The sequence below is a fragment of the Artemia franciscana genome, chromosome 15 (genome assembly GCF_032884065.1).
Source record: "Artemia franciscana chromosome 15, ASM3288406v1, whole genome shotgun sequence".
Classification (NCBI taxonomy): domain Eukaryota; kingdom Metazoa; phylum Arthropoda; class Branchiopoda; order Anostraca; family Artemiidae; genus Artemia; species Artemia franciscana.
In genome coordinates, this window is record NC_088877.1 from 19,196,827 (window position 1) to 19,211,410 (window position 14,584).

General features: G+C 34.6%; 1 protein-coding gene across 2 annotated transcripts in view; it reads left to right on the forward strand.

Annotated features, from left to right (window-relative positions):
• Positions 1 to 14,584, forward strand: part of LOC136036141 (netrin receptor UNC5C-like) — a 111,876-nt gene that overhangs the window by 77,906 nt on the left and 19,386 nt on the right. For both annotated transcript variants that reach the window (XM_065718173.1, XM_065718174.1), the window contains 4 exons: positions 3,129 to 3,322; positions 7,679 to 7,900; positions 9,844 to 10,013; positions 13,087 to 13,320. In XM_065718173.1, coding sequence (XP_065574245.1) covers positions 3,129 to 3,322; positions 7,679 to 7,900; positions 9,844 to 10,013; positions 13,087 to 13,320 — 820 coding nt within the window. The remainder of the gene's footprint in view (positions 1 to 3,128; positions 3,323 to 7,678; positions 7,901 to 9,843; positions 10,014 to 13,086; positions 13,321 to 14,584) is intronic.

The following is a 14,584-nucleotide window of genomic DNA, read 5'->3' on the forward strand; positions in this document are numbered from 1 at the left end:
TGTTTTTATTTAATGCAAGATATGGATCTATCCTGGTCTCAGGTCATACGTTACTGGAGCTGGTCAATTTCTCTTCTTTTTTGCGGGGTAAGGATGGAAGGAGGTAGAGTCAGAGTATCGCCAATCTATAAAAAACTGGAGACGACCAAGTTGGAGGTTTCACTCCGTCTGAGGATCAAATATAAAACTTAAAAAATGAAATAGCAAAAGATAGGTATACTCTCGGCAAGAAGCTTGACCAGATGAAAATATAAGGTTGAGAATCAAATTTGGAGTTTGTTTTTACCATCAAAAAAACTTATGACAGAGGCTATTATATGACTACAAATTATTTCAATTTCAATATCATATATCTTTGGAGACTAATTAGAAAGGAACCAAATTCGCAAAAGCAATACTTTTATTTACAAGCGTTCGTGTGTAACAGACATACACATTAATATACAAAACTGCAACTTTATGGAAGTCGTCAGAACAGTTTGGATAAGGACAAGGTTTTGTTAGAGGACAAGGGTCCTGTTAGAGGACACCAGGAAATACATTTTTCTATGAGAGGCTTGTCTGCAAAATTTCATCACTAGTATTGGGCGCAGGGGGATGTCAGGACTTAAAAAAAAAACTAGCAAATTAGTGATATATTTAATTCAAATCATTTGTCTTTCTTTCTAAAGGGAAACACATGTAACAATTCATGAGGAATTTGATTTTTGCTGCCAATTCTCTAAGAAAATGGTGTAAAATGACTTCCGTGAGGCAAAAAACTTAGTGTACAATAAAGCCCATATACATATACAGAAGCTTCCTAAGTACCAAAGCTGTTGCAGTCATTTCAGCCAAAAATTAGAATTTGACTGCTGCCAATTATGAAGGGATCTTGTGCCAATATAAGGCCGGGTCTTCACTTAAAATCGCGTAGACTGTTTGATTTTCGTATAAAATAATGCCATACGCTAAGCATCATCATATGTTTTGATTGTAATTGGCAAATAAAGAAAAGAGTAGTATCCTCGTCTTAGCACCGTCTTGTAGTGACAAAATTTAGCCTTCAGCCCTGCCTACCTCCAATAAATTTCTAACATCTTTTATGCTAGTGTCAGCTTTAATTTTCTACACATAATGAATAAGAAAAATAAATAATAACTGATTTGTAAGTCTTTTGAAAATTGTCATATTGAAATCTTGACAATAGATAGTAACCATGTTTGACTAGCCACCTAATTACTGTTGGATTATATACATTCGCTGCCTTTTACTAAGGAGTTGCGCACTAAATTCTTTCATTTACATCCAAGTCTGGTCTGGGGTTTGAGCCATGCTAGGGGTAAAACTAGATTTAGGCTTGGAGGCCCAGGTACAAGTTGGAAAAGCGAGGAATATGTCTAGCGGTTAGAAGGCATAACGTTGAAAACACCTTTGACAGACAGTGTTTACCCCCTTACTCTCTGCTCTTCTTCAATATGATTTGTGAGTAATTAATGTCAGAAGAGATTTTAAAAGAACACTTATTCTGGTACTTCTGTGATTCAGTTATGCGATTCATGGCTGGATCTTGTCCAACAATTTTTTATATTTATTTTTTTCTTGTATGATTTTTATTGTTTATTGCTGGTTATGAATATGGAATAGGTTTCTTATTGTTACAAACGTTATTCCTTCTTTATGATTGATGCCAATTCAGGCAAAAAAGACGAAAGAATTATGATTTCTATTAATTTATAATATAATCTTGGGAAAACACAAATCAAAATGTTGGTTCAAGGACTAAAAACCGACTGGGACAACTGCAAATTTGAGAACGCTTGCCTCTCTGAATCAATCTGGTGAAAAATATATAAAGACATCGTCTGGGGAAGGCTCAGTGGGACCACTTTCCCCAAGGACTCAAAATTGATAGGGCATCAGCCGAAAGGGGCCATCTCCTGAAAATAGAGTAAAAACAAATAATTCGTTACTTGTCTGTTAAACGGAACGCATTCAAGAATTATGCTGTGTAAGAGCTAACAGAAACGGATTCTCTTCCTAGATCGGCTATGATATGCTTATTTTGAGTAGGAAAACTACGATGTATATATATTTTTATCAAATATTTAACATATAGAAGTGGTTAGGGGTTAGTTTAAGTTAGGTTTGGTTAGGTATTTATTATAATGCATTCTGTGTGGCCTGCTTACCACAAATCTTTGTCGTTGTTTCCATAATTTTGTTTCTAAAGTATCAATATCATCATGTTTTGGTATAATTCATTATAATTAACCCAACTTTACTTGTTGAGTGCGTTCCGCTTAACAGGCAAGTACCAACAATTCATGGTGCTTCCGATACGGCTTCTTATATGTTTGCTACATATTAGTGTAACGCAAGCAGGAATGTCTGTTTACGAAAATGTTGGGAGGGGAGGTAAAATACATTTTTCAAAATCGAGAGGGGACAATTTTTTTTTCGATTAACGCCAAAAAAGGATATCTTTCAATGAAAACGCCACGATCTATGGGGCAAAAAAGTATAAGGGGCAATTTTCTTCTACGCCTCCTCCCCCCAAAAAAATACTTAGAAATAAAACATGGTATCAAAATAATGAGTAGCTTCAGAGGTCAAGAATACCGCTTTACGTCTCTGTCGTGTTAAGTACATAAAACGTATCATAATTTTACTACTTTTTTCGGTTGTCGTAAAAAAATTGCAAAAAGTCAATGGCGCTTATACATCAGATGGGAAGCCATAAACTCGCTCAGATATTACCTAGAATTGCTTAACAAATTAAGTAAGATTTTAATTAATATGGTAGGTGGCGTTAATATAATGTTCATTGCCCTGGGTGTCCATAAGGGGGAAAGGGGGTGCCATCCCCCTCCCCTGGCTGAATGATGCTGCCTTGTATTTTTATATTTTTGTTTTGAGATTTCTATTATACAGCATTGGAAGTGCCAATTTGACCAGGTAAGCCCCATCCCTAAAATTCAGCTTATGGGTGCCCATCTTCATTGCCATGTAGTTGTTTTTGAAATTCCGTTACGCTAATAATGTCTTGGACATGAAATCTTTTGTGCATAGTTTATTTTACCGTTATGTTTTGTGTATCGAGATTCTGTTTAATAAGCTTCTAATTTCGTTTAACCTTTCTTATTCAGATTGTCATCTGCTAAATGTGCGCCCACCTCTATATCTGAACATCTTTATGAACTCCCACAAATGCCTACTCCACATTCCTGCTCTAGTCACCAAGCTGGTCAGAGTTCATTTTTGACAAGTTCGACAAATTCAGGCAATAAGCCAAAGTCGTCTTTATCAGATGGAAGTCTCAGCAGTACAAACAATATTTCGAGTAAGTTACATTTCCGATGAAGACGAAAGCTTTTAACAACCAGAGACCTATCTTTTTTGGCAGTGACTATGATCCTATTACTATCTTTCTGAATTTATCCACCTATGCTTTTTCCAGGGACAGAAATACAAAAAGATTACGTCTTCCAAATTTTAATTTTGTGTCACAATTTTCATCTTTTTGTTGTAAAATAAAAAAAAAATGTTTTTCACCGACAGGCATATCCTTTTGCCGACTACTTGCAACTCATAGCAGAACCAACCTTCCTTAAATGCCTTGGCTACCTCCAAAGAAATCCCAAAAGCTTAAAGTTGTTTTTATAGTCTCATCCTAGCTTGACTTGGGGTTTCCATGCCCTCCTTTACTCTCTTGTAGGTCAAAAGCTAGATATGTTTTTTAATGAATGCAGTTTTCCACTGATGGACCAGGTTCAAACAGCCGAAGACCCTTTTTCATAGAACTGAAGAATAAAATTGATGTATATCTCTTGCCCAAAATATACCCTAAGCTTTGATTGTCTATTTTTCTTCTTCAGGTAGTGTTCAACCAGCCTTGATTTAAACCATACTGTTTATTTCATAATTGATTATAGTTGGTATATAATTATATATTTAAAGACAGTGTAAATTAAAATCATTTATGCTGAATTGAAAGATGCAGCCCAAGGTTTTCTATTGCTTACGTGTTGTACGAGTCCAACGTGTTCAAACTGGAGAAGCTAGCCAATTTTGATGAGGTCCGCGGACATTAGCTAAAAGTATATCTTTGGGAGCAAGTTTTCATTGGGGAGGAGTTTATTTCAGAAGCGAGTTTCCCTGTACCAGATTTCTCGTCTAAAACATAAATAAAAACTGAATGAGTATAAGACGTTTCCTGATTATTTTTGTTAGAATAAACTAATATAAACTCTGATAATACCACAATGTTATAACCACGAGCTCTAATTCTGATTATTTGGTCGCATTATTTACATGGAAATGAAATAAAATGAGTTTAAGACACACAGGCTCGGTAGTTACATCATGCCTCGGCTAAACATACTGTTTTCTAATTTTTTTTTTAACTATATCAACAAATCCCTATTTTCTATCTGAAACACCACAGAAAAAAAACCTCAATGCGGGTGCTGCGTGAAAACTATCGGTGCTAGGAAAAATCAGATTAAATGTATAAAATTGACCTTTCCTTATCCTTTTATTTTGCCTTATTCTGGCAAAAGAAGGTATGAGAGTCTGTTCTTTTCCCTAGTAATTCCCTCGCCTGGGAAGAAGGCTTATTTTCTATCAGATTTGCTATTGCCAAGTTATGAAAAACACTTTACTATAATTCTCGCCTTCTTCTGCGGAGAAAGCAGTAATAAATGTATTAATCGTGGAGGTTTACATGGCTTATTATAACAAAGACATTTGCCTCCGAGGCTCCGTGAGAAGCAACTGTCGCCTGTTGGTTACAATTGCAGTGTGCCTCTTGCAACTATGCCCATGGTCTAAGAATTGGGGCTCTTTCAGTTTTACTGGTCTTATGTCTGAGTCCCTTTTTTACATTCTAGAAATAGGAAACTTTGCGAAGGATGATCTGAGTAGCTCCTTCAAAAATTGTTTCAATTGTTTTAATAATCAATGGTCAGGCATGTGCACCCTAGGTTAAGTTACCTTTTCTGGTTGTATTTTCATCGAACAATGTCTGTTATTGGTAGTTTCATTAAAAAATTGAAGACATGACTAATTTGCCCCCCTCCCCCCTCTTAGGAATGAAAAACATATTTTGCCCATCCAAAATGTTATTCTACTGGCATCACTAATCTTGGGGTTACCGAAACTCCATAATTGAAAAAAAAACTCTCTCCCATACTTTACAAGACTTAGCTTGGCAAATTTTGATTTTCGGCAGAAGTCTATCATAGACGCGTGTATCATTTAGGTGGAAGGGCAATTTTTTTTTAAAGTGGAAGAATATATTTTTTAACTTATCCATGTGTGTTTTATTGGGCTCATGGTTTTCTAAAACACTGAAGTAAAACCAAATGCACAAAATTCTTCTGAAATCAGTTTCCATTTTGCAGAAAAAAAAATGTTTTACTTTCCTTCATGCAGAAATGATCCGACGATCCAATTTGAAAATGTTACTCGCTAATAACTTAGAAATTCAGATAACAATTAAAAATCAAAATTTCATTTTTAAAATCAAGTTTACTATCGAACTGTTCTTAAATATTTAAAAAACGCATGAAGAATTTTGTATATGCATTTTTGTTACGCTTTCACGAGTCGAAAGTTTTGTTTGAGGGAAGAGGGGATTCAGACATGGTAACCCGCTGAATGTAGTTTCTCCCGAATTCTGAAAATTGGGCCATATTTTTGCACTCGGTTAATATATAAAACCAAAGATCTTGGATTTTAAGGAGAAGGGCAGTTAGCATTCGTCTCCCAGACTTGTTTGCCCCCCCCCACTCATAGATTTTGAAAAATACCCTTTTTTGGTAGATCCATTGAAAAAATACAACAAATTTGTCCCCCCCCCCTTAGAGTCTGAAAGATATATATAACCCGCTCACATTTCTATGAGCTGACGCTGTTGAGGTAAGGTAGAAAGGAGCCTCAAGATTAAGAACCTTCTGTGGGGAACCTCATCTCTCTAATAAATATGCGCAAAATAATGCTTCGTTGTATTAGTTTAGTTTAAGCTATAAAAGTTGAGGTATATCTATTGCTAGTTCTTTTTTTTCGAATCTAATATGCAATAGTCTAGGCCGGTGTAATTTCCTCTTCTTTTGTTAAGTAGAAAAGTTTCTTATCATAAAATCTACTGGTGATTTTAGATGATAATTGTTCTTATAACCAAATTGATAAAATATTGTATTTAGTAGAGGGGTTATGGCTTGTGTTATTCCAGAAATTAATATTAAGAAAAAGTTTTACTTCTCTTAGGGATGAAAAATGTGAGCTTTTCCTCACAGAGAAAATCAAAAGATTAAAGTTTTTAATAGTAATAATAGTTGTAAAACTTCGAGAATATATTGCAACTTACGGAATACTTAAAATGAGAAAAACTAGAAGCAAGTTTTCTCCATAGGTTAAAATTAGTTTTTTTTTCGGCAGATTCGCTTTATTGTTTGAAACAGAAAACAGTTTATCTTTGTAACTTCTTTAGGGAACAGTGAAAATCTTGGGACTGATATTTTTTGTAAGTTTATCGCAGTAGCGACATAACTTCCTGCTGCATTCTCTGGAAAATGTTTCGTATATAGCTATTATGTAATGTCCTATCTTCTTTAGGTTTTTATAATCATCTTATTATAAAACGTAGAGGATCAGAGCTTCCTATTAAATTTTCACAAATGTATGATTTATCTCAGTAGTTTTAATTTTTTTGGTGTCAAAAAAGGGACAACATTAATATCGAACTGTGGATAGGTATAACAAAGCTATCATTGTGCAATTCTCAGCTGCGATTAAGTTTACCAATTGTAGTATTAATTTTGAAAAATTTTAGCATCAAAAAAGCAATGCAATTTTTGCCCCGCCTCTTTCCTCCCCGCCCCTTAACAACATAATTGGGCCTATATTTCGTGAAATATTAAGTTTATATTATCTGAGTGGTAACCCAACAGGAGCTGAATCCACGGACAAGTATGCTCCTTCCCATGGACGTCGTTTCGGGGGAGGGCAAGGGGACAAATGCCCCCCAATAATTGGGAGAAAAAATTATTATATAGCCCATGCCCTTGACTATTTGGATATAGACCCCTTTTGCCTCCCCCTTTGCCAATAAAAATGCTGAAGCTAAACCCCTGTCCCTTCCCCTTACTACGCCGCTGCTCAATTGTAGCATTAAAAAAGGAACCACAATAATATCAAATTGTGGATAGGTGGAACAAAGCTATCATTATGCAATTCTCAGTTGCGATTAAGTTTACCAATTGTAGCATTAATTGTAATGCCAGAAATAGCCAAACAACGAGAGAGAATGTATTTTTTTGTGGAACAGGAATGAAAATGAGTATTTCTGAGCTAAATCCCTGCCTCAGTTTTGTACCAGAAATTTGAATACCATTTCCAGAGAAATTTAACTTCCTAAGAATAGCTCAAAATGTATATTTTTATTAAGCTACGTTTTTAGTTGATTTTGATTAAGATATGTTTACAGTTAGGGTCTTACTTTGTGCCATTACCTCATTCTTATTGTTATCTATCCTTGTTCGTTTTTTCTTAACAGCTCCCTTGTTTTTGTTTTCTTGGTGCCTCGAATTGTGTCCTCTCACCTTACGTTTCAAATAATTGTTTGTAATTGTTTAGTGTAAATACATAATTAGTTTTAGGTTTTTGACAAAAATTATTCTTACTTTTTATCCCCTAGCTGGCTCTACAAGTCCTTACGACACAGACACCGGAATCTCGGGCATCAAAGATGTTCAAAGTGTGTGTGCATGGGGCAGTGTGACATCTGCGGGTGCCCGTATTGAGTTACATGATTATGGGATAGCCCTAACTATACCAGAAGGTGCTTTATCAAATAACAGAACGGAGGACATGTATTTAGCTTTATTAGCAGATGATCGAGATAGACCAAGATTAGATAGTGAGTACATTCTTTGAACCTAAAATTACTCTACCTTCTTTTGATACCCGTTATTCTTATTAGTCCTTGTTTTTAGTTGTTGCACATCTGATCCGTTCAGAGGACAATTTGACCAAGTAACAAGGTAAAAGTCTAAGATTAGGGGCTATTGAGAAGGAAACATGTTAAGAAAATTCTTACTTAATAATATACAAAAATAATTGTAGATAACACAATTTGACTACAGCTCCATTATACTTTACCCCTCCCCCATGATGTGTAAATATTTAGCCCCAACTATGTGTTCTCATGCATTTAACCACCCGACGCTTTTGTTTTTCCGGTTCTTGTTTCGTCATGATTGATTCAATTTATGGGAACTCGGCATTGGCAGTATGCATAGAAAATATATAATCTGGGATATATTTTTATGCCTTAGGAGGGGTTGGGGCAAAGTACAGTGGAGCTGCGCTCAAAATGTGTTAGCTATAATTATTCTGTATATTATGAAGCAAGAATTATTTTCTTAACAGGTACCGTTCTCAGTAGCCCCTAATCGAGATCTTACCAGTAAGAAATAAATGAAATTCAACAAGAAGATTCGTAGCTGGTTTTGATTTCTCGTTTCCTCTGAAAAGGGGAAACAAGGAGATTCTACTAAGAAGTGCTCCAGAAGCTATAGTTAATTGCTTATGGATAAATTATAGAGAACAGTCTTGAGCGTATTTTAGAATCGCCTTATTCAAATTGTCTGTTACACACATTATTTAGTACTGAGTGAGTACAAAGGGTTTGTCATTTAATTAGTCTTAGTTGTTATTTTTAGAGAGCATTCTTGTGATTGTATAAAGCAAAGAGTCAGTGGAATTCTTTAATCCTAAAACTTCAATTAAGTAAGTAAGTACGACGGCACTAGACCCTTAAGGTCCAAACCGGCGGTGCTGATCTCCGTTTCTTAGTCCCTCAGCCAGGAAGTGCAATGGGAGGGGGGTGGGGCTGGGGATTAGCCATCCTGTACTTTCGTCCACCCTTCCTGCTTACCTTCCCCAGATTTCTCCAGGTACCCATTTAAAGCTGGGTCGACTCTGGCTGAGCTTACAGAGTCACGCCACAGGTCCCCTTCCCAAGCCAAATAACTGGCTAGGCCAGGGACGAACCCGTGCCCCTTGGAAAAATAATTCTCAAACCAGCGTGCCAAACACTTAGCCAGGACTTTTTAACAACGTTAAAAAGACGGGCTTTATCAGAGGAGCCATTGACATAATCATTTACCCATGTTCTATATTTGTACAACCTTTTTCTCTTTTGTTGTATACTTGTTTGTCTTCCTGGAACAAAATTTGGCCACCGTCCCTGTGTAATCTCGAGTTTTCTAAAATATGCAATAACATATTCATATTCTTGATAAGATCTATTATCTACCGTGAAGATTTGGTTTCCCCCTAGAAGGATCTCAAATGCTACCTAGGGTCATTTGCTAACGTCGGGAGCCTTCAGCAGCATCTGTGAATGAAAGGAACCATTCCTCTGAAATGGAAAAGGAGCTTTTACTTTACACTATGGCAAGTTTTTTGCTTTTGTGTAAGTAGCCATTTTTTGGGTGGAAGGCGTTTCTCTTCACACAGTATTATGTTGAACTAGGGAATTAACAGAGACCCTCCCCTCCACCAAAATATATTTCTATTTTAGGCTCCTCTGTTATTTTTTTTTTGTTAATTACACGTAAAAGAATTGAATGCAGCTATGTGGAAAAGCCATTCGTCAAGTGAATCTTAAACAATAAATTAAAATGGTTTGTTCAAATAAAGATCTAATCAGATAAATTTCAAATGATTTAAATGCAAACTGCTACATAAAAAAAAAACAAAAAACAATGAGTAATGCCATACCTGACTATTGATCTTTGACACCCCCACCACCTCCTTGAATCATACTTTTTTTTTTAATTGGCGATTTTCTTCCAGGGAAACAAACATTACTAAGTCCGCTGATTTCATGCGGCCCAGGTGGCATGAAACTGAAGAAGCCTGTTGTAATAACGTTTCAACATAGTGCAATTATAGATAACAGCGGTAGCTGGTCCCTGACATTGCTAAGCAGTCCTAGAGGACCGAACGAAAGTCCTGTGTGGGAGGTAAGCATCATCAGTTTACAGTAATCTATTAGTATTATCAAGTCTTGTCTCAGTTTAGGCTTGCGCCAAAAGTTGCGATTGAATACGTAGTTTAAAGCGGTCAATATCGCCACCAATATCTGGTTACAATATGGCCAGGAAGATCGATACTCCGATTGCAGTAAGTTGTCAGTGCTTTAGTTCATGTTTCACTCAAGGGCGTATCCAGAAGGGGTTTGAAACCCCTCCCCTCGAAACTTTTATTCGACTCGTAAAAATGTAACAAAATTGAATAAAAACAAATTTTGATGCGTTTTTTGAAGTTTCCCCCCTCCCTTTCAGGGAAAATCCTAGATACGTCCTTGGATTTACTCCTATTCTGGCAATTTGCCCTTTTGTTTTTAGATTAGAAGATTTACTACCCATTTTCACAATACTTATTCCAAATTTTTTTTTCTAAATTCCAAATTATTTTTCTCCGAAATATTCCAAAATTTCAAAAATATTTGCATATGTTCTGACAAGTGGTTACAACAATTCAAAAATCTTAAAAAAGAAAGCAAGAAGTTCGAAGCTTAGTAGAAGTCGTTGTTAGAAATCGGACTTTTGGTAAAAATCAAATATCTTTGAATAGACTTCTCCATACATGAAAATCTTCAGTTTTTCCACATAAGCCTGGCAAGTGTGACAACGTCATTGCATAATTTTTTTTTCCAAAACCAAGGCTCTTAACAAATTTTTTCAAACTTATATAACCTATTTATATCGTTTATCTCAATATCGTTATATATCGTTAATATCTCAGGATGCCAGTTTTCCCGAAAAAATACGGAGCGGTTTTCGAGAAAAAATAAATAGATGCACAATTTTTGCTCAATTATATATCTTCTATATATATAAAAATAAGTTGTCTGTGGATCTGTGGATCTGTGGATCTGTGGATCAGGTGACGTCATGCTTGTCCGCATATGACGTCTGAATTATTTCACACTAATACAAAAGAAGAAAAAAACTAAAAAAGGTAAAAACTACAAAAAAAACTAAAAAGAAAAAAAAACTAAAAAAGCTAAACAACTAAAAAAAACTAAAAAAAGGTAAAAATCTAATAACTAAAAAAAAAACTGAAAAAAATAAAAAAAGGCAAAAACTACAAAAAAAATAAAAACTAATAAAAAAACTAAAAAGGCTAAAAAACTAAAAAAACTAAAAAAAAACTAAAAAAAGGTAAAAAACTAAAAAAAACTAAAAACTAAAAAAGAAAAAAACTAAAAAAAAGGAAAAAACTGAAAAATAAAAGAGAAAAAGAAAACTAAAAAAATATGAATAAATATATATAAAAATAAGTTGTTTGTGGGTTATGTCTGTCTGTCTGTCTGTCGAGTGACGTCGTGTTTGTCCGCATATGACGTCTGAATTATTTCACACTAATACAAAAGAAGAAAAAAAACTAAAAAAGGTAAAAACTACAAAAAAAAACTAAAAAGAAAAAAAACTAAAAAAGCTAAAAAACTAAAAAAAACTAAAAAAAGGTAAAAAACTAAAAACTAAAAAAACTAAAAAAAGGCAAAAACTAAAAAAAAACTAAAAACTAATAAAAAAACTAAAAAAGCTAAAAAACTAAAAAAACTAAAAAAACTAAAAAAAGGTAAAAAACAAAAAAAAAACTAAAAACTAAAAAAGAAAAAACTAAAAAAAAGGAAAAAACTGAAAAATAAGAGAAAAAGAAAACTAAAAAAATATTAATAAATATAAAAAAGTAAAAAAATGGTAAAAACTACAAAAAAACTAAAAACTAATAAAAAAAACTAAAAAATCTAAAAATCTAAATAAACTAAAAAAGAAAAAAAAGAAAAAAGGAAAAAAATAAAGGAGAAAAACAAAACTAAAAAACGAATGTATATACAGACCGGGACACCGGGATACAAATGACGACCGGGACACAGGGAATATAAATGACGACCGGGACACAGGGACATAACTACAAAGGGGACGCCGGGGTGCACAGGGGGATATATAAATGACGATGGCGACTCAGGGAATGGTCGATTAGCAATCACCATCAACAAAGCTCAAGGGCAATCATTAGAATCATGAGGTATAGATCTGAATACGGATTGTTTTCCCATGGACCATTATATGTTGCATGTTCAAGAGTCGGTAAACCTGACAATCTATTTATATGCACAGACAATGGGACAGCAAAGAATGTTGTATATTCGCAAGTTTTACGTAGTTAAAAATATATATATATATATATATATATATATATATATATGTATATATATATATATATATATATATATATATATATATATATATATATATATATATATATATATATATATATATCTATCTATCTATATTCACAGGTGGGACATAGGGACACAACTACAATGGCGCGTAACTAATATGGCGCGTAACGACTTACGCGCGCGGGGGGGCTTGGGGGGGGCGCGAAGTGCCCCCACCAACTAGGTGTTGGGGTGGCGCGAAGCGCCACCCCAACAGCTAGTATATATATATATATATATATATATATATATATATATATATATATATATATATATATATATATATATATATATATATATATATATATATATATATATTATATCTACTAATTTTCATCCTGCTCCCTTAAAATCCAAAAAGTTAATGTAAGTTAGATCATTCTTTCTTATCTGTCATAGATAACTGATATCTGATTTTTTTTTTCCGAAGGTTTGCTCATTAACTTTCCCTTATCTTTACACCAAAAGAATAACGTTGCAAAAATGTGAAGAACACAATGAAACTGATTTTAGCATGTTCCTATTGTCTCACATTTCTTTGGAACAATGTTCTTACGATCATTGATAGTTTCCTGCAAGACATTTCAGATTGCAATAAAACAAGGGAGGGCCTAGTTAAACCCCTTATCGCTGCTCTTTTTTGAGGGAAGTACCCTATAAATTACATCCCAGACTAAAATTTCTCGTGCCATTATTTGTAATTTATCTGAAAGTGTTCACAAAATAAGAACGTGAGGGAAGTCAATGATTTATGATTTAACTCCAACCTGTCGCATCTCATTATCCCTCCTCTATCTTTCCAGAAAGTCGTAAGCCTGGGTGAAGAGACGGTTAATACTCCCGTTTATGTTCACTTGGATTCCCAGGAATGTCATATTGTGTCTGACAGTTTAAACTATTTTGCCCTTATTGGAGAAAGTCTTCCTGGTTGTCGAGCAATCAAACAACTTCGACTAGCAACTTTTCTCTCCCAGATTCATCCTATGGAGTATCAGATAAAAGTTTACGTCCTAGAAGATGTTGTCTCTGTCTTACAGGTAAGCATTTAAGTGTATCAGCATGGAGACGGGAGGTATACCAACTGAACTTGGTCCTACCCTAAAAAAGTAAAGGAAAAAAAAAGTGTTTTACTTACCGAAGTATAACTACTAAAGCCGCTCCTTTACCAAGGGGTATTGTTATTAGGTATACACGGCGTAGAATCGCTATCTCTGCTCCCTGTTGTTATAAACCCTTAATCAACTGTATGTCCTTGCCTCGCTCACCACGGTGTCTTTTTAACAACCTTGCCTGAATGTAACCCTAATGAAGCGAACTAGAAAACTGCTTTTTCACCAACTTTCCTTAAATATGATTACAAAACGCTGTTATATCTGATGTTCTGAAATCTTAGACTTGCGTGGTTTTAACATAAGAGTGTCAAGCTATTTCATATGTGCTTTAACGATTTTTATGTATACAGCATGCGTAGTTCAGTGTAAAAATAGGGGTTCTTGTCGGTTATTCGAAACACATTCAAGAATTACGCCTAGGTTACATCTCAGAAAACCGGTTTCATAAATACAAAAACAAGTGACGGATGATATAATGCTTTGGAATTCTATATTTTACACATACTTATACATTTGCACATTAGGGGTGGCTAGGGGGGGGGTGGAGGCTAGTTTAGGTGTCCATAATTTTGGTTCTGAAGTATTACCTTATCATTATGTTTTGTCGTATTTCATTAGGATTAACCTAACTTCACTTTTTGGGTGTGTTTCCAATAACCGACAAGTACCAAAATAAGGTTTAACAAAAATCGAACTTAAATTGGGTCGGCTGTTAATTATACTGTTTTATGTTTGAAGATAGTTTGAATTGAAACATTATTGCTTTGGCCAAGCCTATTGTTTTTTTTTTATGGCATTCTTGGGCTTCAAGTGATGTATAATATCGTTTCTATGGGTGGGCGGTGAAAACAGAAAATAAACGGCATTCTCTGCTTGACATGGTTATGTTCTAACATGGCGCATAACCGTGTGTTTAGTGTTTAAAAACAGCATTTAGTTTGTTGAAACGTTGCTCTTAGAGAGGTTATTAGATTTTTCAATAAAAAAACAAACAAAGTATGTTGTTGTGTTTATTGAAATATTTTCGTCTAAAAGGTATGTTCTTGTACGTATTAACTATATTTCCCGTAAATCGCCCAGTAATATAGCTGGCGATGGTAATAAACATAAAAGTCAGGAGAGATCTATTTCTAGAGAAATCGAGACCCAGGGTAGTTTCTTATATGCTTCAAAGAGCCTAAGTTTCATG